Genomic DNA, 22,164 nt, shown 5'->3' with positions numbered 1-22,164 from the left:
ACTTACAAGTACAAAAAGGTTTTGTGGGGGCTGAGCAGTAGGCTTGTGGCGTAAAGCGCAAAGACCAGTGTAAGAAATCCTGTTCGAGCCCCGGGTTCCCCACCTGCATGGAGGGTCGCTTCACAAGCTGTGAAGCCAGTCTGCAGGTGTCTTTCTCTTCCCCGTCTCTGTCTTCCCCTCCTCTCTCGATTTCTCTCTGTCCTATCCACCAACAACGGCATGCAATAATAAGAACAACAATGATAAACAACAAGGGCAATAAAATTGGAAAAAATAACCTCCAGGAACAGTGGATTCTTAGTGCAGGCACCGAGACCCAGACCCAGCAATAACCCAGGAGGCGCCAAAAAATAATAATAATAAGTTTTGTTTGTTCAGATAGAGACAGGGAGGCAAAGAGAAAGAGAGAGAGCGAGAGAGCGAGCAGCCACAGCACTGAAGCTTCCTTTAACACATTGGGGGTTGGAATTGAATCTAAGATGCACATTTGGCAAAGCAGTGCACTGTCCAAGAGAAAGATTTCATTGGCCCACACAGAAAAAACAGTGCACTAAGCCTTTTTCCTACTGACTCTGGAAAGAACAGCAGGCAATATTGGTTTTATACATGGAGGGAATATAAGAACTGAAAATAGACAGATGGAAAAATATATAAATAAATAATAATGCAATGACTTTGCAAAATAATAGTTTTGAAAATATGATTACGTATTTTAATATAAATGATAAAAAGCTAAGACTTACAATTTGTTGTTACATTTTTTCTCACTTGTTTTCCACCATAGACTCCATTGTGGTAATACACCTGGAATTCAGTAATACAAAAATACTTAACAGTGAAAAAGGTATAAAGATATCTTAACCTGTTTAGAAATAATATAATCAACTATAGTATGTGAAACTGAAGGGGTAAAATTTAATAAATAAAGTCACAATTGAAAGTTAAAATTCCCTATTTATGATTAATTCCTTCACACTTATTTACACAGGACATTCTATCATATACTGTTTATATGAGAAACACATAAGATGCACATAGATTTTTTTCCTTTTTTTATTGGGGAGATTAATTATTGATAGTAGATACAGGTGTTGATACATGGGTAAAAAATTCTCACTTATCTGCCAAACACTCTCATCCCCAGCCTATGTCCTCCTCCACCCTCATGTCCCAGGAGCCAGAAGCACCATTTTAAAGGACACACGTAGAAATATAAGAATGGCAAGACTTAAAGTAATATTTAGCTCACAGGAGTTAAGATGATACATATTGATACAAGTGATGCTGAGCTAAGTCCACAATACAGACTTGAGCAGTCTAAACCCTACTTCTTACAGTATTGAATACAAAGTTAAGTCAACTTGGATGAACTAGGAAAACTGAAAGGAAAAAAAAAGCAATGAAGTGTTTGACAGAAAATAAATTTAAGTAAATATGTGTCTGAATAACATCACCAACAAAGCAACTAATTTCATTTAATAAGCAGAGATCACAGTGATGAATGAAGGTTAACTGATTATTCCCTCATGAACTCTTAAATGTAGAGCTAAAGACAGGAATCAACATAAAAACAAATTATATTAGACTCAAAAGAGAAAATGAAGAATGATCTTTTGAAGAGAGCTGAAGAGGATGGAAAAAGGAGCCATTATCTTCAATTATTTTAACAAATTTGAATTTAAAATCAAATTTTAAAACCGTGTTTTAATATATTTTCCCCAGGATAACATATTATATGTAACAAATGGGAGAAAAAAGATCAAAAAAGGCAGAAGATTATTGAGTAAAATCTTGGTGTATTGGGAAACAGAAATCAGTGTCCCTGCTGCTTCGTGGTTACCAGGGGAATAATAAATATTTAAAAATAAGGTGAAGTAATATACAATAATAAAGTATTTCTTTAATATTGATGATTCTTTGGAAAAATATAAATGACAGACACAAAATGGGTAAAGTATCAGAAAAGAACAGTAATTTGGAAAGAAAATATAACTGATTCTCTAAAACTTACTCCATGATGGAAAAACTATTTTTGTATATATAAAACAAGTCATTTTAAGGCTATTTACAGTTATAAAAGTTAGGAAAATGTCTCCACTGAATTTATTAGGGTAGCATAACCTTATGCCAAGGTACAACAAAAATGATATACAGCCACATTCATACCAACACTAACTCTAATTGTGCACTAAATCATCAAGTTTATAAAGGTTTATTATTAAAGAATTAATAAACCGTGAAGCTGTTGACTCCAATAGTAATTTAAAAGATGCTTGTGATTGGCATCTGAAGTGGGGTATGGATAGTCTTGTAGGACTGAGTTCCTTTCTTGTGGAATCTGACTCTGTCTCTGGGTAGATCTTATCAGAATTAAATTCATCTGGTGTTACCAAGAATTACTTGATGGAGGAAAAAATCCCTACAAAGTTGATGGCTTGAATGAAAAGCGGTATCTGATCATATAAATAATAATGGAGGCTCACAGGGGAGAAACAAACAGAATGTTATTTCCCCTGGAACAGCAGGGAAAGACTGAACTTTTTTCATTTTAGAAATACATGTGGAAGGTGATAAGTTGATAGTGAACTTACTAGGTGAGCTTTTTTTTTTTTTAACTCTTTATGTTCACTAGGATTTCCTAATATTTATTTCTACTATTTTCTAACCTGAGGGTAGCTATACAGTTTTTCATAATCAAAAAACTCAGCATTAACATAGCCAAAAAAAAGACAAAATATTTGGCAAAGTATTAATTGATTGTGTAAAAATGTTGTGTTCTTGGGGTCCGGTGGTGGCATGCCTGATTGAGTGCACATGTTACAATGAACGAGGATCCAGGTTCAAGGTCCTGGTCCCCAGATGCACGAGAAAATCCTTGGGAGTGGTGAAGCAGTGCTGCAGGTGTCTCTCTGTCTCTCTCCCTTTCTACTACCCCCCACCCCTTGGTTTCTGGCTGTCTCTATCCAATAAACTGTTGGAAAGTGGAAGCTTAAACTAATATTATATTGTTCTTGGGAATAATTATTTACAGGAACAAGCAGAAGAACAGGGTGGAACAGTTCTGTGAAATGAATCAGAAAAATGTGGTGGGAAAAACAGGCAATTACCGAAACTAGCAGGGACTTGATGGGAAAACCTGAAAATTATGAGACCCCCCCCCCCTTGTCCTTACTGAAACTACAGGATGTTTGCTCAGTCTTTGCTGTTTGCTCAGTGTACTTAGAAATTCCTATAAGAGAAGGCCAGTGGCAAAGGTCTGGGTCGGCACCAGGAGCAGCTGTGTCTGCCTCTGTGATAGTCCTGACCCTAGCCAGCTAGCAATAAAGACTCCTTTGCATTTGCATACTCAAAACTGTCTCTTGGTGGTCTTAGAAGACCCCCCCGGTACAAAAAAAACAAATAAAAATAATTTAAAAAATTTTTTAAGTGTAGTGCTCTTGGCACAGGCTATTCAGCTATAGCTAAGCCACTTTGAGTGTCAAAAAATAAGTCTAAGAAAACATCTGTTTTATGTCATTGTTATTACTGGGAAGGATGAAAAGTTTGGAATCAGACATAGGATTTTAAAGTATGACTTAATTAGATATCACAATCTTTCAAGATCAGGTGAGCCCTGGTCTTATTATTTAAGTACAACATAATCTTTGTAACATATAACAGCTAATTAGGCTCGTGAAAATTATAATCTTACCACAACAGTATACTCTGTTGAATATTGAAGGCCTTCTTGTAAAAATTTACATGTGTCTTCTGATTTATTTGCAATCACATCACTTCCTTTTTTAACAATCATATAGAATCTTCCATTCACAGGACCATTAACTTTTTCAGGATGTTCACAAGTAGCACTTAGGCTGTTATCTGACTTTAAACTAATGTCCCATTTGTTGACCTCTCCTGGCTCTACCAAAATTAAAAAAAAATAAAATAAAAAAGTTTAGACATTCAGTGATTAGCTTAATATAGTAAAGACACATCTTGATTTACTTTGATGCACAGCTATAACTTACATAATGCTGTAATGTAATACTCTGTCAATAAAAAGGACAAGTGAAAAAAATCAGGAAATATCTATTACATTAGTCATTTTGGTAAAAACCTGTTTCAAATTTTTAATTATAAAAATGTGCAAGATAATCAGTATTCATTTGAATGTTATGAATGAGGAAGTTACAGTTTACATGGAAGAATCACAATACACATTTTTTAAAAATCACCTATTGAAGCTGAACATCTACCTTCTAGCTCCATTTAAGATGGGTCAGAGAAGGTGGGTTCATTGTTCTTAATGGGGGGGTTCCCCCGACACAGTCCTTTGGTGGTGGGAATGGTGTTGATGTAACTCCTGTTAACTATGGAAACATTCAAGTGGCATGAGTCAAATGCCATTGAAAGGAAGCCTTGAATGTCACAGAATGCCTTGAATATAACAGAGAGGAGAAAGTGCTAACAAATAAGTTGTTTTGGTGTTTTGTCAGGTGACAAGTTAAAAAGCAAGTGTTTTGTGAGACATTTTAAGAATCTGATTGCAGTTAGTATTTCTATATAATAAATAAAAACAAAGTATATTTTATCCAAGTTGGTTATATAATTGTCTGAAATATTTTAACTTGTACCAGTTACTAAGCCCTCGTGTTTCATTCTTCCAATTATTTTTTCTTAGCTCTTTTTCAAAAATCACTTTATTGGAAGAAATTTACGAGACAGTTGCCACTTGAGTACTACTTCTTATATCCCAGTGATAAACGTCTGGACAGCAGACCCACCACCATGGACATTTTCCTCCATTGTAGTACACTGGGTACCCAACCTTCTTTCTTTCTTTTTAATATTTATTTATTTATTTCTTCCCTTTTGTTGCCCTGTTGTTTTTTATTGTTGCAGTTACTATTGTTGTTGTTCTTGATGTTGTCGTTGTTGGATAGGACAGAGAGAAATGGAGAGAGGAGGGGAAGACAGAGACGGGGAGAGAAAGATAGACACCTGCAGACCTGCTTCACCACCGCTTGTGAAGCGACCTCCTGCAGGTGGGGAGCCGGGGGCTTGAACCGGGATCCTTAAGACAGTCCTTGCACTTGGTGCCACCTGCGCTTAACCCGCTGCACTATACCGCCCAACTCCCCCAACCCTCTTTCAACCCTGCCCATGTCTCGCCTTTAGAATCTTTGGATCTGCTGTAATAGGTCATAGCTAGTCTGAGTTTCACCTGTATTTCGTTCATACTTACAGTTCTAAAGGCTGCAGAGAGCTGAGGATAAAATTTTAAACTTTTGTCAACATTAAATTTTAACAAATAAGCCAAATCAATATGTTTCTCTAAAGAAACATAAAGCTAGCTAAACTCAATGCTTGAAAGTTGAGATTTTGCCCCCTTGTCGTTCACAGAAAGTAGCAGTGAGGTATACATCACTTACCTGCAGGATTAGTTTTAAATTCACGTTTTGTAACAGTTCCATTTCGGAACACTTTTCCCTTGTTGAAGGCACGCAGTGATACCAAATAGTCTTTATAAGGTAACAGTCCAGATATATTATGAGATATCTCTATGCCCAAAACCTGGCACTTTGGAACTTCAAAAAAAAAAAAAAAAAGAGAGAAGAAGAAGAAAGAAAGAAAGACAACAGGTATTAATTCATTTAGAATAAAATTATAGCACATTCAGATTGGTTTGGTCTTTACAAGAAATCATTCCAACCTGACTCTAGACTAAGTGAGAAATAAATACATGTTGAGAAATACATCTTTCCAATTAGAAACTAATGTATTGAAGGGGCTGGGTGGTGGCACCCCACATAAAGCACAAATATTACAATGCTCAAAGACCTGGGTTCAACCCCCTGGTCCTCACCTGCAGGGGGAAAGCTTTATGAGCAGCAAAGCAGGGCTACTGGCCTATCTGTCTCTCTCCTTGTCTACTTCCCCCTCCCCTTTGGATTTTCTCTGTCTTTATCCTAGAAATAAAATATTAAACAAATAAAAATAAAATAAGTAGATGTATTGAGTGAAGCTAATCATTATAAATGAATTCAAGTATTCAAAGACATTAGCAATGCAGTTCATATAATTAATCTGGTGCATAAATTATATAATAAGTTCAGGCAGATGACGATCTCTTCCTTTCTGAGAAAGATTATCTTTTTCAACCCCCATTAGTTGTTAAAAATCTCAAGTCGCAGTGTTTCAAAAAGATTATGTCTTAGCTGGCCTTTCCTGATACTAAACTTGAAAACTTTGAACATAGATATTAGAGACTGTTATTAACCATAGGTGCTAAACCCATCACAGCATCAATAAATGTACTTATTGTGTTTAACATGATGGTAATTCAAGGGGGCAGTAGAATGAGGGGAAAGGCACGTTGACAGTGGAATCTGAGCTTGTCACTGAGAGCTGAGTGAGCTGAAATAGATGTGGTGGTTCACTCAGTAAAGCGCACACTTGACTATATATGAGCACCCAGGTTCAAGCCCTCAGAGACACGTGGTGGCACTTATAAGGGAGAACTTTACAAGGAGTAGAGCAGTGCTGTGGTGTCCTTCCCTTCCCCTTTCTCTATCTTCATCTCTGACACACTACTAAAAAGAAGGAAAAGAAAAAGCCACCAGGAAAAGTGAAGGTGTACAGGCACAGAGTGTCAGAGATAACCCTGCTAGAGAATAGTAATTTTGTTTGAAATAATGAAAGTAGTTAAAACATTTCTCTGTCAAATGCTATGATCCTATCCTATTGACTTAGATAAAATGGGGAAGAATCTCGTTCTGGCAGAGGCTTGAGATGAGTGAGAAAAATCATAGAGTGTTATTTCTGAGTTTTCTAAGAGAAAATGAGCTGGAGTTGGGAGAAGGAACAGCGTTCAAAGTATCCTGTAAGTAGTAAGTGAATGACCCAGAGTGGAGGGTCAATTGTCAATCAACAGTCTGGGTGGAAAGGACACACATAAGTGATACTGTCTAACTGCCCGCCCCCCACACCAGCCATAAATGTGGGGTAACACTAAATAAAAAACTGCATTAATTGCAAAAACAAACAAGCAAGCAAACAAAACTTTTATTCATGCAGAAACCAAATACTTTTCTAAGAAGTGTTCCAGAAAGCAGGGGGAAAATGTTTTTCGACATCTCACAATATGAAATGTGAATCTGGTTTTGCCCTGCCAAATAGAGCAGGAATTCTCTGTAATGTCTAGTACAACCCAACGTTAACTTATAGGCAAAGAACTGATGAGTGGCTTAGTCCAGGTGCTGAAATTTCTCTGGGTGCTTACTATATTCTACCAGCATTCCAAATATTTTAAGCTGTCCAGGTCTAACATCAAAACACTTAGCATGTCCAGCACAGTCACCAAGTATGGAGATCTTTGGTTTACTGAGACAAATCTTCATTTCTAGGATTTTCCAATTCTCCATTTTTCTTTCCTAATAGAGAATTAATTCAGTTCAAATTACCTTCACGATTATCTGAAGGCAAATAACAAATATAAAAACCATGAGCTGAAGTGGGGGTCCAGGTAATTATTGTTGTTTGATTTACTTCAGTAATATTCAGATATGAAGGTGTATCTGGAACTGTAATAGGAAAAGAATATAAAAAGTGAAAAGGTATTAAAAACCATTATAAGCTCATTCTACTAGTAAATATACTTCGATCACTTTTTAATGAATTATGAAATTAAAAGAAAGACATCTGGCTTCATTAAATGTTCCCTAGAAGTTAATTATCAGAATAAATGTCATTCCAGGGTAGTAATAAGGAACCTAAACACTTCTCCCATTCAAAGATGTCTGAGTATCTCCTTCTCCTTTCACATGTATTATTGCACATCGACTTGGGATTACTTCTAGGCTTCCCTATACTGATACCCATCACTGGTAGTGTTCATTGACTTCACAGTCACATGAAGTGACATTCAGCACTGCATCAAGGAACAAGACACCTGAACTTGATGTGAACAATGCAGCAATTATTTAAATCAAATGTACAGTTGCAATTCACATTAAAACTTACCTATCTGAAGTGGGGTTTGATGAGTTCTGATGAATGTAGGAATCTACATAATCACAACCATGGCAGATTATAAAATATTTTCTATCACACCCACCCCCACTCACCCCCTCAGAGAGCTTTGGTGCTACTTCCCAGTTCATACATCTCTGGCCAAGCCCAAACACCATGTGCGTTGCTTTCTGTTCTGATCAATTAAGTTTATCTTTTCATTAGTTTCACATAGATAAAATCGATCTGCAAAATTTTATGTTGTTGAGTGTATTGCACTAAGAATACTATTCAAGAGACTCATTCTTAGTATTTTTTGCTAGTGTCAGAATTTAGTCCATTTCCCTGCACAAGAAAATGCACCAAGCTTTATTTGTCTTTAAAAAATGTTTTTATTATCTCTATTTATTAATTAGAGACATGCAGAATTTGAGAGGGTAGGGGGAGACAAAGAGAGAGAGAGAGAGAGGGCAAGGTGGTGGCACACCAGGTTAAGTGCATGATATAGTACAAAGCACAAGGACCTTCGCAAGGATCCTGGTTAGAGCCCCTGTTCCCCACCTGCAGGGAGGTTGCTTCAAGAGTGCTTAAGTCTTCAGGTGTCTAGCTTTCTCTCTCTCTTATAAATTTCTCTCTGTCCTATCATAAATTATATATATAATCTCAAAAAAAACTGGCCACAGGAGCAGTAGATTCACCAAGCCCCACTGATAACTCTGGAGGCAAAAAAAAGGGGGGGGGGGGGAGACCAGCAGCACTGCTTTGCCACTTCTGAAGCTTTCCCCCTGTAGATGGGGACCAGGGGACTCAAACCCAGACCCTTGAGCACTGTAAAATGTGCACCTAGTCAGGTGCACCACCACCTGGCCCCTACCATGCTTTACTTATTTACTCAAGTGCTTGTGGACATTTGCTGCTAGGCCTTTGGTGGCATAGCACATTTGTTATGAATATGTGTGAAGTCTTTGTGAGGTCTTCTCTTTGGTGAAGGCACGACCTGGAATTTCATTACTTTTCATTTTTGCCAATGGCATTGTCAATATTTAAAAACTTACTCATTTGAACAGTTGGACAATGTCATCATCATCCCCTTGAGGTTTTAATTTGTTATTCATTGATGATTAATAACAGTGATCTTTCTTTCAAATGCATTCATTTTCTATTCCTATATTTTCTTTTTTTTCACATATTGGTTTTATTTTCTGTGAGTGATTTAATAGTGATTTATGAGGTTTAAAATTTTTTTTTTGTAAACTCCTATGTTTCACTTATTTATATTCCACATATGAGTGAAACCACTGGTAATTAAATGTCTTTCTGAAGTATATGCTCAAAATTCTTGTCCATTTCAAATTGGGTTACTTTATGGCTTATTTAGTAATCAGAAGTGTTCTCTATAGATTCTGAAAAAGTGCCTTATATTGAAAAATATTAAATGCTTATTTACAGTGTTTGATTTGCTTTGTTTATTTCCTTAATGGTTTTACTCAATTAGTAGGAATTTTCAATTTTGAGGAAATCCAAATTAGAATTTTTTTCATTTGTAATTCTTGCTTTATGTGATTTTCCTGCACTGAAGTAGCAATGATTTTTTTCTTTTCTCTTCTCTTTTTCTCCTTTTTTTTTTTTTTTAATATTTCACTTGTTTTATTTTAATGAGAGAGAGAAGTACAGTGAGATAGATATAGAGAGACCAGAGTACAGATCAGCTCTGGCTTATAGTGGAGTTGAGGATTGAACCTGGAACCTCAAAGCCTCAGGATATGAAAGTCTTTTGCATAATCATCATGCTGTCTCCTTTGCCGATAATGATATTCTCTGATGCCTTTATCTGGACATCTTGTGTATTTTATTCTTTAAATAGGGAACAGAGAGGTGGAGACAGTTAAATAAACCACAGCACTGGGGGCCGGGTGGTATCGCAAAATGGCATGAGGCACAAGGACTGGCCTAAGGATCCTGGTTTGAGCCCCCGGCTCCCCACCTGCAGGGAAGTCGCTTCACAGGTAGTGAAGCAGGTCTGCAGGTGTCTATCTTTCTCTCTCGCTCTCTATCTTCCCCTCCTCTCTTGATTTCTCTCTGTCCTATCCAAAAACAATGACAGCAATGACAACAAAAATAATAACAACAAAGTAAACAGTAAGGGCAACAAACGGAAAAAAATAGCCTCCAGGAGCAGTGGATTTGTAGTGCTGGCACAGAGTCCCAGCAATAAACCTGAAGGCAAAAAAAAAAAAAAATTAAAAATTAAAAATATGTGAGAGAGAGAGAGAAAGAAATGAAGGAAGGAAGGAAGAAGGAGAGAAAGAAAGACCACGGCACCAAAGCTTTCCCCAGTGTTATGGGGGCTGCACAGGGCAAAGCAGTGCTCTATTTAAGTGAACTGTTTCTCTGGCTCAAGCTCTATGTTTTTCCATTGATCTAAAGACTAACTATATACCAGCACCACTCTGTTAATTGTTACTTTGTGTAAGTATTTAAGTATAAAATGTGAATCCTGGATTCTTGAAAATCTTAGATATCTGAGGTCCCTTAATAGTCCATATGAATTTGGGAATCAACTTGTCAAACTACATCAGATTTTCATTGAATCCATGGGTCAGTTTGAAAATATTTTAATTATGTTACAGTCCATGAATTCAGAGAGAATTTCAATTAATTTAGGTTTTTTAAATTTTTTTATTATCTTTATTTATTGTATAGAGCCAGAAATCAAGAGGGAGGGGGGTGATAGAGAGGGAAAGAGACAAAGAGACACCTGCAGCCCTGCTTCACCACTCGTAAAGCTTTCCCCCTGCAGGTGGGGACCGGGGACTAGAACCCAGGTCTTTGCGCTTGGTAATACATGTGCTCAACCAGGTGCACCACCACTTGACCCCTAATTTAGTTTTTTTTTTTTTTAAGATTTATTTATTTATTTGTGAGAGATGAGAAAAGAATCCTAGATCACTCTGGAACATGGGATGTTGGGGATCAAACAGAATCTCACACCTAGGTGTTGACACCTTGTCCATTTTTCCACCTCCTAACTGTTAATTTACATTAAAACTTTTTTTTTTGCCTCCAGGGTTATTGCTGGGGCTGGGTGCCTGCACTATGAATCCACTGCTGGCTGGCTCCTGGAGGCCATTTTTTTCCCATTTTGTTGACCTTGTTGTTATTGTTGCCAATGATGTTGTTGTTGTTGGATAGGACCGGCAGGGGGGGAGAAGGAGAATGGAAGAGAAAGACATCTGCAGACCTCCCTGCAGGTGGGGAGTCCCGTGCTCAAACCGGGACCCTTACACAGGTCCTTGCGCTTCATGCCATGTTTGCCTAACCTGCTGCACTACTGATTGATCCTCTTTACATAAAAACTTTTTCACAGTCATTTTATGTACTGCTGTATCCAGTTTGCTAGAGTTTTGTTCAATATCTTAGCAACTATCTTTGGATAATGGTCTGTAGTTTCCTTTTTGGTTGTGTCTCTGTCAGATTTGGTGTCAGAATGATGTTGGCTATACAGGTTCTTAACTCTTTAGCTTTGATGGTAATTGTTGTTAGGTCCTCTTGGTTGATTGATGGATCCCCTGAGCATTATGTAATTTTTATTACTTTCATTGAAAACTGTTGTGTTGAGTATGAATATGCCTGTCATTGCCTTTTTTTTTTTTTGAGGTCTATGAACTCCCATAATAGTTTACATTCTTTTGTTTTGAGCCTAGTTTTGTCCTGTCTAATTGCAGAACTCTGCAAATAACATAGGGTTGGGTTGTGCTTCTGAATTCATCCTCCTATTGTGTGCCTTTTGATGGGTGAATTCAAATCTTTGACTTTTAGAGATTTTAAAGATTAAAGAGCTGGGAGATAGCTTAATGGTTATGCAAAAGACTTTCATGCCTGGGGCAACAAAAGTCCCAGGTACAATCCCCAATAGCACCATAAGAAAGAGCTGAATTCTGGTTTAAAAGCTAATAGTACTAAAATAAATAAACAGAGATTTAAGATCTTTCAATGCCATTGTTTTGTGAAGGTCTTAAGTAGTTTATGTATGCTGCTATTTGTTTTCTTTCTTTCTTTCTTCCTTTCTTTTTTTTTTAAATAAGAAACTTTAAAACTTGTAAAGAGGTTTGCTTGTAATTTATTCTTTCAACTGTTCCCTTTCTGAAAATGTCTTTATCCTCGTACTCAATCTGAATGAAACTCTGGCAGAATAGAATATTTTTGGTTTATAATAGTACGCTATAAAAAATCTCTTGCCACCCATTCTCTCTGCCTTTCTGCTTATTGAAAGAAATAACAAAATAAATAAAGGAAGGAAAGAAGGATGAAAGGAAGAAAAGAAAATAGCTGGGAATTCAGAAACAATTTCATCAAACTCAACAACAAGACAACAAATAGCCCCATCCAAAAATGGGGGGGGGGGGGAATTGGACAGAATATTCACCACAGAAGAGATCCAAAAGGCTGAGAAACACATGAAAAAATGCTCCAAGTCTCTGATTGTTAGAGAAATGCAAATAAAGACAACAATGAGATACCACTTCACTCCTGTGAGAATGTCATACATCAGAAAAGGTAACAGCAGCAAATGCTGAAGAGGGTGTGGGGTCAAAGGAACCCTCCTGCACTGCTGGTGGGTGCTGGGATATTGTGCAGATGCAGTCACATCTGCCATGTTGTCCCCTCAGGCTACTGCTAGTTCCCGTGAGAGTTGGGACATTCTCGGAGTGCCTATTTCGCCATGTTGTGCCCTCAGGGTATTGTCTATCCCCCCCCCCCCCCCCCCCGCGATATTTGGAGTGCTTTGGTCATTCCTCCCCCTTCCCATTCTCACGAGAGTTATTATCCTATCCTGGAGTGCTATGGTTACACCTCCCCCTTCCCATTCTCACAAAAGTTACTCCTATAAAAGCCCTTCTTCTTCCGCACCTTGCTCTCTTGCCAGCGCTCCACTTCGGTGTTCAGACGCAGGAAAGGTTACTGTGTGAGGTGGCCATTTTCACTACCTCCACGTGGCCCAACCTGTTTCTCTAGCACCCAACTCTGAGGTGCCAGCACAAATAAAGATTTGTGTTCCCTCTTTACTTGGGACCTTCTCTCTCTCTTCTCTGCGGCCCGCAAAACAACAGGTGGGAATGTAAATTGGTCCAGCCTCTGTGGAGAACAGTCTGGAGAACTCTCCAAAGGCTACAAATGGACCTACTGTATGACTCTGCAATTCCTCTCCTGGGGATATATGCTAAGGAACCCAACACATCCATCTAAAAAGATCTGTGTACACATATGTTCTTGGCAGCACAATTTGTAATAGCCAAAACCTGGAAGCAACCCAGGGGTCCAACAACAGATGAGTGGCTGAGCAAGATGTGGTATATATACACAATGGAATACTACTCAGCTATAAAAAATGGTGACTTCAGCATTTTCAGCCGATCTTGGATGGACCTTGAAAAAATCATGTTGAGTGAAATAAGTCAGAAACAGAAGGATGAATATGGGATGGTCTCACTCTCAGGCAGAAGTTGAAAAACAAGATCAGAAAAGAAAACACAAGTAGAAACTGAAATAGAATTGGCGTATTACACCAAAGTAAAAGACTGTGGGGTGGGTGGGTGGGGGGGGGGAATACAGGTCCATGAAGGATGATAAATGACATAGTGGGGGTTGTATTGTTAAATGGGAAACTGGGGAATGTTATGCATGTACAAACTATTGTATTTACTGTTGAATGTAAAACATTAATTCCCCAATAAAGAAATAAAACAAAAACAAAAACAAACAAACAAACAATCACTGGCAGCACCATATGGTAGGAGCACATGAGGAGTACTGCCTTCATATAAAGATTTTGGGGGGAGTGTTATAAAAAGACTTAAAAAAGTGACATGTGTTCATGTTCATGTTCAACTCTGAATATATTAAAAATACATTGACTTGTTCATCTTAAATTGAGAAATTATATAAATGGTAAATTAACAAAGGTTTTTCTTTTCTTTTTCTTTTTTCATTTGCGTGTTTTACCAGAACACTGCTTAGATCTCATTTACAGGAGTGATAAGAAATTGAACCAGAGGGAGCCGGGCGGTAGCGCAGCGGGTTAAGTGCAAGGACCGGCATGAGGATCCCGGTTTGAGCCCCTGGCTCCCCACCTGCAGGGGAGTCGCTTCACAAGCAGTGAAGCAGATCTGCAGGTGTCTGTCTTTCTCTCCTCTTCTCTGTCTTCCCCTCCTCTCTCCATTTCTCTCTGTCCTATCCAACAACGACGACATCAACTACAACAACAATAAAAAGACAACAAGGGCAACAAAAGGGAAGATAAATAAATAAATTACAAAAAAAAATTTTAAAAAAAGAAAAAGGAAAGTTTAAAAAAAAAAAAAGAAATTGAACCAGAGAACTCTACTGTGATAGCTCCCCTGCCTTAACAAATTTGCTTCTTTAAGAATGTGACTTCTTGGCCAAGCAGTGGTGCACCTCGTTGAGTGCACACTTTCTACTATACAAGGACCTGGGCTCAAGCCCTTGTTCCCTACCTGCAGGAGAGGACAGCTTCACAAGTGGTGAAGCAGTACTGTAAGTCTCTCTCTCTCTCTCTCTCTCTCCATCTTCCCTCTTGATTGCTCACTGTCTCTGTCAGATAAATAAATAAATAAACAAAGTTCCATGATTTAACAACAAAAAAATAAAGAACCCGGTGCCAACACTATGAATCCACTGCTCCTGGAGGCCTTTTAATTTTTTTGTTTTTTTATTTTTTTCCTGTTTCAATGGCTTGGACAGAGAGAAATGGAGAGAGGAGGAGAGATTGAAAGGGAGAGAGAAAGACAAACCTGCTTCACTACTTTTGAAGTGACCCCCAGCAGGTGGGGAGCTGGGGGCTTAAACCAGGATCCTTGTACAGATCCTTGCACTCAGTACTGTGCTGAGGTGCCATTACCCAGCCCCAAGAATGTGACTTCATTTATAAACATTTTGTCAAAATCTTTCATCCCTCAATGAACTGGTTAAATCACAATTTAACCTCAGGAATGCGTTACACAAAGAACCCATGTAGACAAATCATTATACCTGGAGTTCACCTCTTTGTACTGTATAACCTGTGGGTTTTAAAAATGTACCAGCAACACCATCACTGTTATCACACAGGGTTTCATTGGTCTACAATATACACCAGTTCATCCCTCTTCCCCTCCCAAACTTGCCAATCACTGGCATTTCTATTGTCTTCAGAGCTTTCCTTATTTCAGAAAGTCACATAGTTGTAACACGTGGCTTTTTCATGTTGTTTTCATTCGTTTTAAAAAGTACATTTTAGGGGAGTCGGGCTGTAGCACAGTGGGTTAAGCACAGTTGGTGCAAAGCACAAGGCTCCTGGTTCAAGCCCTGGCTCCCCACCTGCAGGATAGTCCCTTCACAGGCGGTGAAGCAGGTCTGCAGGTGTCTTTCCCTCTCTCTGTCTTCCCCTCCTCTCTCTATTTCTCTCTGTCCTATCCAACAATGGCGACATCAATAACAATAACAACTACAACAATAAAACAACAAGGACAACAAAAAGGAATAAATAAATAAATAAATATTTAAAAAATACATTTTAGGTACCTTCAAGGCTTGGTAGCTCATTTACTTTGAATGTTGAATAATGTATTTTCTGATTGTACCATGGTTTAGTCATTTACCTACAGGAACAACTGTGGTTCTTCTCAAGTTTGGGTGATTATTAATAATACTGACAATTGTGAGTAAAGCCGCTGCAGACAACCATGGTTTTTATGTGAACATACATTTTCAGTTCTTTAAGTTAGGTCATTAAACACCAAGCAGTGTGGTGGTTGGGTTGTACGGGCAGAATATAGTTAATTTTGTTGAAGCCACTAAAATACCTTATAAAATGACGGTGCTGACTTTATGATTATAGATTCATCTCAACAGTCAGTGAGAATTCCTGTCTTTCCACTGTCTCACTAGCTCAAGGCACTGCCAGTATTCCAGATTCTGGTCATTGCAATGGGTGTGTGGTCATGTTTTTCTTATTGCTATTCCAATTTGAATTTTTCTCATGTCCTAAGATGTTGAACAACTTTTTATATGCTTTTTTAACATCTGTATGATTACCTTGGTGGTTATGAATGCTTTGATGCACAGAAGGATACCCTTTGCTAAAATCCCATTCACTTATTCAGTTCACAAGAAAGACTATCCTATAATTGCCAGGACTTCCCCTGAGTTTGGTATCTAGTTTAACATTAAGCCTATGCCTATATTCTCAACAATAATCAATAGGCTCCTCTGCCATCATGTTCTAGGAATTGAACATGTCCCCACCTCAGATCTCTTACTTTGATGCAATACACCAGATTTCTGTTTTCTATATTTTGAAATAGTTGGAAAATATAGAACATATCTTTTCTTTAAATGTTGTGCAAATTGATTTTCCTGCTTCTTTGTTCTTACTATTTATTTACTTGCCTATTTATTAGTGGTATTATTATTATACCAGAGTGTTGCTTAGCTCTGGCTTAAGGTGGTGCTGGGGATTGAATCTGGGAATTCACAGTCTCAGGCATTAAAGCTGTCCGCATAACATTATACACTCTCCCCAAAGATCTTTAAGCTATTTTAGCAGAAGTAAGCAGAGAAGTAAGCACTATAATTTAAATTCTAATTTTCTAATTCTCCTTGAGTAAACATCCATATTCAGATGTTTGAGAAAAATCAGCCATCTACATTTTCATATCAGATAAAAAGTTTCTCTGTAATTTGTAAATTTTCTATTGTACTTTATTTTATTTTTTGCCCATCTTATGTGAAAGGTTTATTTCATGGGGTCAGGTGGTGGTGCACCTGGTTAAGCATTCACATGGTTAAGTGCTCACATGGTTAAGCGCTGTCATCACAGTGTGCAGGCACCTAGGTTCAAGCTCCTAGTCCCCCCCTATAGGGGAAAAGCTTCAGGAGCGGTAAAGCAGAGCTACAAATATCTCTGTCTCTTTCCCTCTCTATTTACCCTTCCACTCCTCATAGTTCCCCACCTAGAACTCTGTCCTTTCCTGTCTCTAGTTCCTTTTTTCCCTCTTCTTCTTGTCCTATTGTTTAATTTCTCTCTAATTTTAGTAACTAATCGTAAGTCACCATATGCATAATTTTCATGTTTTCCAGAAAATTCTAAATTTATTAGGATTTTCATTTAATTTTTTTATTTAAAGGATAGAGACAGCGAGAAATCAAGAGGGAAGGGTATGATAGAGAGGGAGAGAGTCCGAGAGATACCTGCAGCCTTGCTTCACCTTTTGCAAAACTTTCCCCATGCAGGTGGGGGCCAGGGGCTCAACCCGGGTTCTTGCTCATTGTAACATGTGCGCTCAAGCAGGTGCACCACCATCTGGCCCCTATTAGGGTTTTTATATTTCAACTAAATAATTATGAAGGGTTTACACTGTTCACTTCTTTCTCTGCTACATTTCTCAGGAGCTACTATTTTCCAGTTATAATTAGTTACTGGGAGTCGGGCAGTAGTGCAGCAGGTTAAGTGCACCTGGTGTGAAGCTCAAGGACCAACGTAAGGATCCAGGTTTGAGCCCTGGTCCCCACCTGTAGGGGAGTTGCTTCACAAGTGGTGAAGCAGGTCTGCAGGTATCTGTCTTTCTCTCCCTCTCTCTGTCTTCCCCTCCTCTCTCCATTTCTCTCTGTCCTATCTAACAACAATGACATCAATAACAATAATAACTACAACAATGAAAAACAACAAAGGCAACAAAAGGGGAAATAAATAAATATAAAAAATAGCTTTTATATTTATATTGCTAATGATTATTTTTGACATGGGTACTTACATTTACCAATGTATTCAATTGGTTTATGTGCTTGCTTTTATGAGATGTACTGTTTGAGAGACAGTGAGTACAGGAGCAAGCAGAAAGAGAATGATATTGTAAGGAAAAAGAGAAAATGAAAAGAAATGAAAATGAGTGTACAAACATTTTTTAACTGCCAGTTTGGTTTCCACTATAAACTTACAACAGCCTATAATTTGCAAGCCAAGCCAAACAAAAACTTGAGACATTCGAATTCACGTTAATGTATTTCTAAATTCTACTTTCAAAATTAATAAAACATTTCTCTGAAACTATTTCTGCAAATCTATAATATTTTCTGTGATTCTCAAGGAATCTTAATAGCATATGAAATTCACATATACATGAGATATACTCACCTCCAATGTCTGTTGTAATAGTTTTATTTCCAGTAGTGACAACTTGGCCATTATACAACACTTGTGAATTACAAATGTATGTAGTTTCAGGCCTAAAGCTTGAACTCTCAAACTTTGAAGGAAATTTTTTTTCAGAGTTTTCGGAAGAAACACTTGCTTCTATTATAAATAAAAATAAATATTAATTATCACTGCAAAAAAGCATTGCATATGAATATGTTAACATGGGACATTCAATTGTTTCTTTTGATTTTATTCATTTACTTTTTAAATATTTTATTTATTTATTTATTTTTGGATAGAGACAGAAAAAATTGAGAGGGAAGGGAGCGGGAGGGAGGGTGAGAGGGAGACACACACACCTGCAGCCCTATTTCACTGCTTATGAAGCTCCCCCTCTGCAGATGGAACCTGGGGGCTTGCAAACAGGTCCTTGCACACTGTGACATGTACTGCCTGCACAGCCATTCATCGTCATCATAACACGATGATTACAACCCGTGTTAGTCATTCTTTGTGTGTGAATGTATCTCTCTGTCTTGCTAAATATAGTCTAACAAATTACTTCTTGACTAAGGAATGAGATTCCACCTAGTCCATCTAGTATTCAAAGGAATAAATTCAATATCTAACTAGTAATTAAATAGAATTACTACCTGAATTTTTTTTTGCCTCCAACTCTACCTGAGTTCTAAAGTCCACCCAAAGTTACCCTTCAAGGTTTCCTAGAAACATTTATAGTTTCTTTTTAATTCCCTTTCATCAGATGTTCTTAAAGTTGCTGATGAGCTTCGTTAAATTGAATTTGGAGGGCTGCTAAGTAAAATCTCGAATGATATAGTCTTATGTCTGTTTCTTCTTTCATTGTAATAGTACACACATCACATTCTTATAACGTTCTTTTCTGATAATCTCCTCAATGATGCCATGTATATAACACTTGCCAAGAAAATTCTTGTAAATCAGCTGTCTTTTACTAACCCGTGAGATATTTTTCAGGGAGAGTGTCTATTTTTTGGATTTAACTTGTATGAAAAACACAGTGACCTGATTACAAATAAACTGAACCAAATGTGGGGAGGTTAGAGAGGGGTGGGGTTATAGAAGGAAAGAAAATAGGAAGACAAGAAGGTAAGAAGGCCAGCAAACCGAAAGGAAACATGTATTAGGTAATTTGATCATAAAATTCTTTGATGCTATGGTCTTACCATTACATTGAAATTTGTAGTATATTTTATGTCTTGTACAATTAAAGTTATTTTCTTTCCATTCTAAACAAATAGAAATATTTGCTATTTCATCCACTGTACAATCAATCAAGTTAAAAATTTTAGGAGCTGTCAGGAAGAAATTGAAAGAGAAGATTACTACTTCCTAAATGTCAAATGTTCAATTCATAGTAATTAAATTGTTCAACTCATAGTAATTAATGTTCAATTCATAGTAATTAAATGTTCAACTCATAGTAATTAAAATTACATGTTTTTTAAAGATATTACTGAAGTAGCAAGGTATAAAAGTTGCAGGTGTGCATCATTATAAAACAGTGTCAAATATATTACATCAAGTTCATTGCTAAATCAAATAGACTTTGGCAAGCATTTAGTTTATTTTTGAAAAAGCCTTATATCTAATAATTTGATTATCTTACTCATTTTATTACATTTTGGTAAGTGTATGTTAATAAATTATGCTAGCTTTAAAAATATAGTCTTTGATAAGAAATTATAATAATAATAGAAGAACCAGAACCTAAGAATATATCTGGACGAAATTGCAATTGTTCTTTGTAAAACATTTTGTTTTATTTTATCACTTATTTCTTCAGTGTTTTCATCTAAATTGTTATACAGAATGTAGGGGATTATCTCTCTCTTTTTTTTTTAAGTCTTTTTTTTCTTTTTTGCCTCCAGGGTTATTGGAGCTCAGAGCCTGCACCACGAATCCACTGCTCCTGGAGGCTATTTTTTTCCCCTTTGTTGCCCTTGTTGTGGTTATTATTGTTGTTGTTATAGATGCCATTGTTGTTGTATAGACAGAGAGAAATGGAGAGAGGAGGGAAAGGCAGAGAGGGGGAGAGAGAAAGACACCTACAGACTTGCTTCACCGCTTGTGAAGTAACTCCCCTGCAGGTGGGGGCTGGAACCAGGATCCTTACTCAGGTCCTTGCACTTAACACCACATATGCTTAACCTGCTGCTCTACCGCCCGACCCCTGGGGGATTATTTCCCATATAATACATTATTCAATGTATTATATTTCAATGTATTATATTCTTCAATGTATTACATTCTTCAGTGTTTCTAAGTGATCATTTAATTTAACTGATAATGTCAAATACATTTTCAATTAACTTAAGTAAATTAAGAGAAGATAAACAAGATAAACAGCAATTTCAAAATCCTTCATTCTTTATTTAAATGTTAATCAATTAATCAAGGATCTTGAGTTATTAAATGTTAGAGATCCCATAAGCTTACATAGTCCCTGAATCCCCTCTCCAAAATGCATTCTGCAATACATGTTTTGAGGGAGTGAGTCAGATACCTTATTTCCTTCTCTTTCCCAGCTTGATTGCCTTTATGTGACTATCACTCTCCCTTTTAGCCAAATATATATATATTTTTTTCCTACAAACATGTTCTAGATTGTGTTCCCCCACCCCCTCCCAATATATTTGGGAACTTACTGCATTTGAAAGAATGCATCTGTGCACATATACTTAATAACTTGAATTGTATAGTGGGGAATAGTAAGTTTGTGGATAGCCACCTAATAAGATAAACTACACCTAAGCTATACCAACCACTTAGTATAAAAGTAGGAGTAAAAATGCAATAAAATAAAATATTTTATAATTTTCCCTGCTTGGTGAAAGGCCACCTATTTCTATTCTGTTAACTTTGTTTTTATTCCTGCTGTTTTGCTTGCCTTATTCCTGTTGACCACTGGGCGGCAGCACACATCAAACTATGTTGTTTTGTAAACATACAAATAGAAATCAGCTGATATTTACCAGGTGGTACAGTTATTGTTAAGTTATATGGTTGAGTACAGGAGTCACTATGTATTGCAACAGAGGCTTCATAACATGATGATAGGTTCTTGATCTCGTTTTGTACACATGAAAGGTTACAATTCACTTCAGCCGAAACATTAAGTTTTGCAGTATAAAAACCACTTGTACTGTCATAAGTGTAGGTCACAGAGATATTCCCATATTCTTCACCTGAAAGAAAATACAATAGATATTATCTTCTATTTTTCAGAAAAAAAATTAAGCCTACATTAAATGCAAACAAGGAAACTTTTTTCAAAAATGTTAGTTCACCAACAAAATATTCACAGTATATGAAAAAGAGAATGAACACATCTGTATTATTCTTTCATGTTTCCTTTTATGTCACAATCCTGTCAAACATCCAAGTTTACAAGTTTATATTTGGATGAGTACTGGGTTAACTTCTGCTTTCCTAACTGAATTATAAATGTTAAGATAGCAAGGATCATCAGTCAGGTCATAGAACTAGAATCTGCCACTAGAAGGGGCTAAATAATTACTTGTTTAATTAATAGACAAATAAGGTGATGACGATTTTCATCTTCTTGTCTTCTAGTCCCACTTGCTTCTAAAATATAGTTCTTTTTTAAAAAAATATATTTTATTTATTTTCCCTTCTGTTGCCCTCGTTTTTTATTATTGTTATAGTTATTATTATTGTTATTGATGTCGTTGTTGTTAGATAGGACAGAGAGAAATGGAGAGAGGAGGTGAAGACAGAGAGGGGGAGAGAAAGACAGACACCTGCGGACCTACTTTACCGCCCTGTGAAGCAACTCCCTTGTAGGTGGGGAGCCGGGGGCTCGAACCGGAATCCTTACGCCGGTCCTTGCACTTCGCTCCACGTGTGCTTAACCTGCTGCGCTATATAAAATTTACTTCTTAGTTATCTTTTTCCACATATGTAGAATATTGGTT

At 37.1% G+C, this 22,164-nt stretch overlaps 1 protein-coding gene across 1 annotated transcript in view; it reads right to left on the bottom strand.

The window, feature by feature from the left end:
- PTPRC (protein tyrosine phosphatase receptor type C) overlaps positions 1–22,164 on the bottom strand; it is a 126,366-nt gene that overhangs the window by 37,153 nt on the left and 67,049 nt on the right. Inside the window, exons 9-15 of the mRNA XM_060178505.1 lie at positions 21,202–21,414; positions 19,393–19,521; positions 18,185–18,343; positions 7,446–7,565; positions 5,415–5,570; positions 3,692–3,903; positions 744–804 (exon numbers count right to left, since the gene is read on the bottom strand). Of these exons, the coding sequence (XP_060034488.1) occupies positions 744–804; positions 3,692–3,903; positions 5,415–5,570; positions 7,446–7,565; positions 18,185–18,343; positions 19,393–19,521; positions 21,202–21,414 (1,050 nt within the window). The remainder of the gene's footprint in view (positions 1–743; positions 805–3,691; positions 3,904–5,414; positions 5,571–7,445; positions 7,566–18,184; positions 18,344–19,392; positions 19,522–21,201; positions 21,415–22,164) is intronic.

This window comes from Erinaceus europaeus, chromosome 19 (assembly GCF_950295315.1).
Source record: "Erinaceus europaeus chromosome 19, mEriEur2.1, whole genome shotgun sequence".
Classification (NCBI taxonomy): Eukaryota; Metazoa; Chordata; class Mammalia; order Eulipotyphla; family Erinaceidae; genus Erinaceus; species Erinaceus europaeus.
The sequence above is the reverse complement of the archived record's forward strand: the minus strand, read 5'-3'. Positions and strand labels throughout refer to the sequence as shown.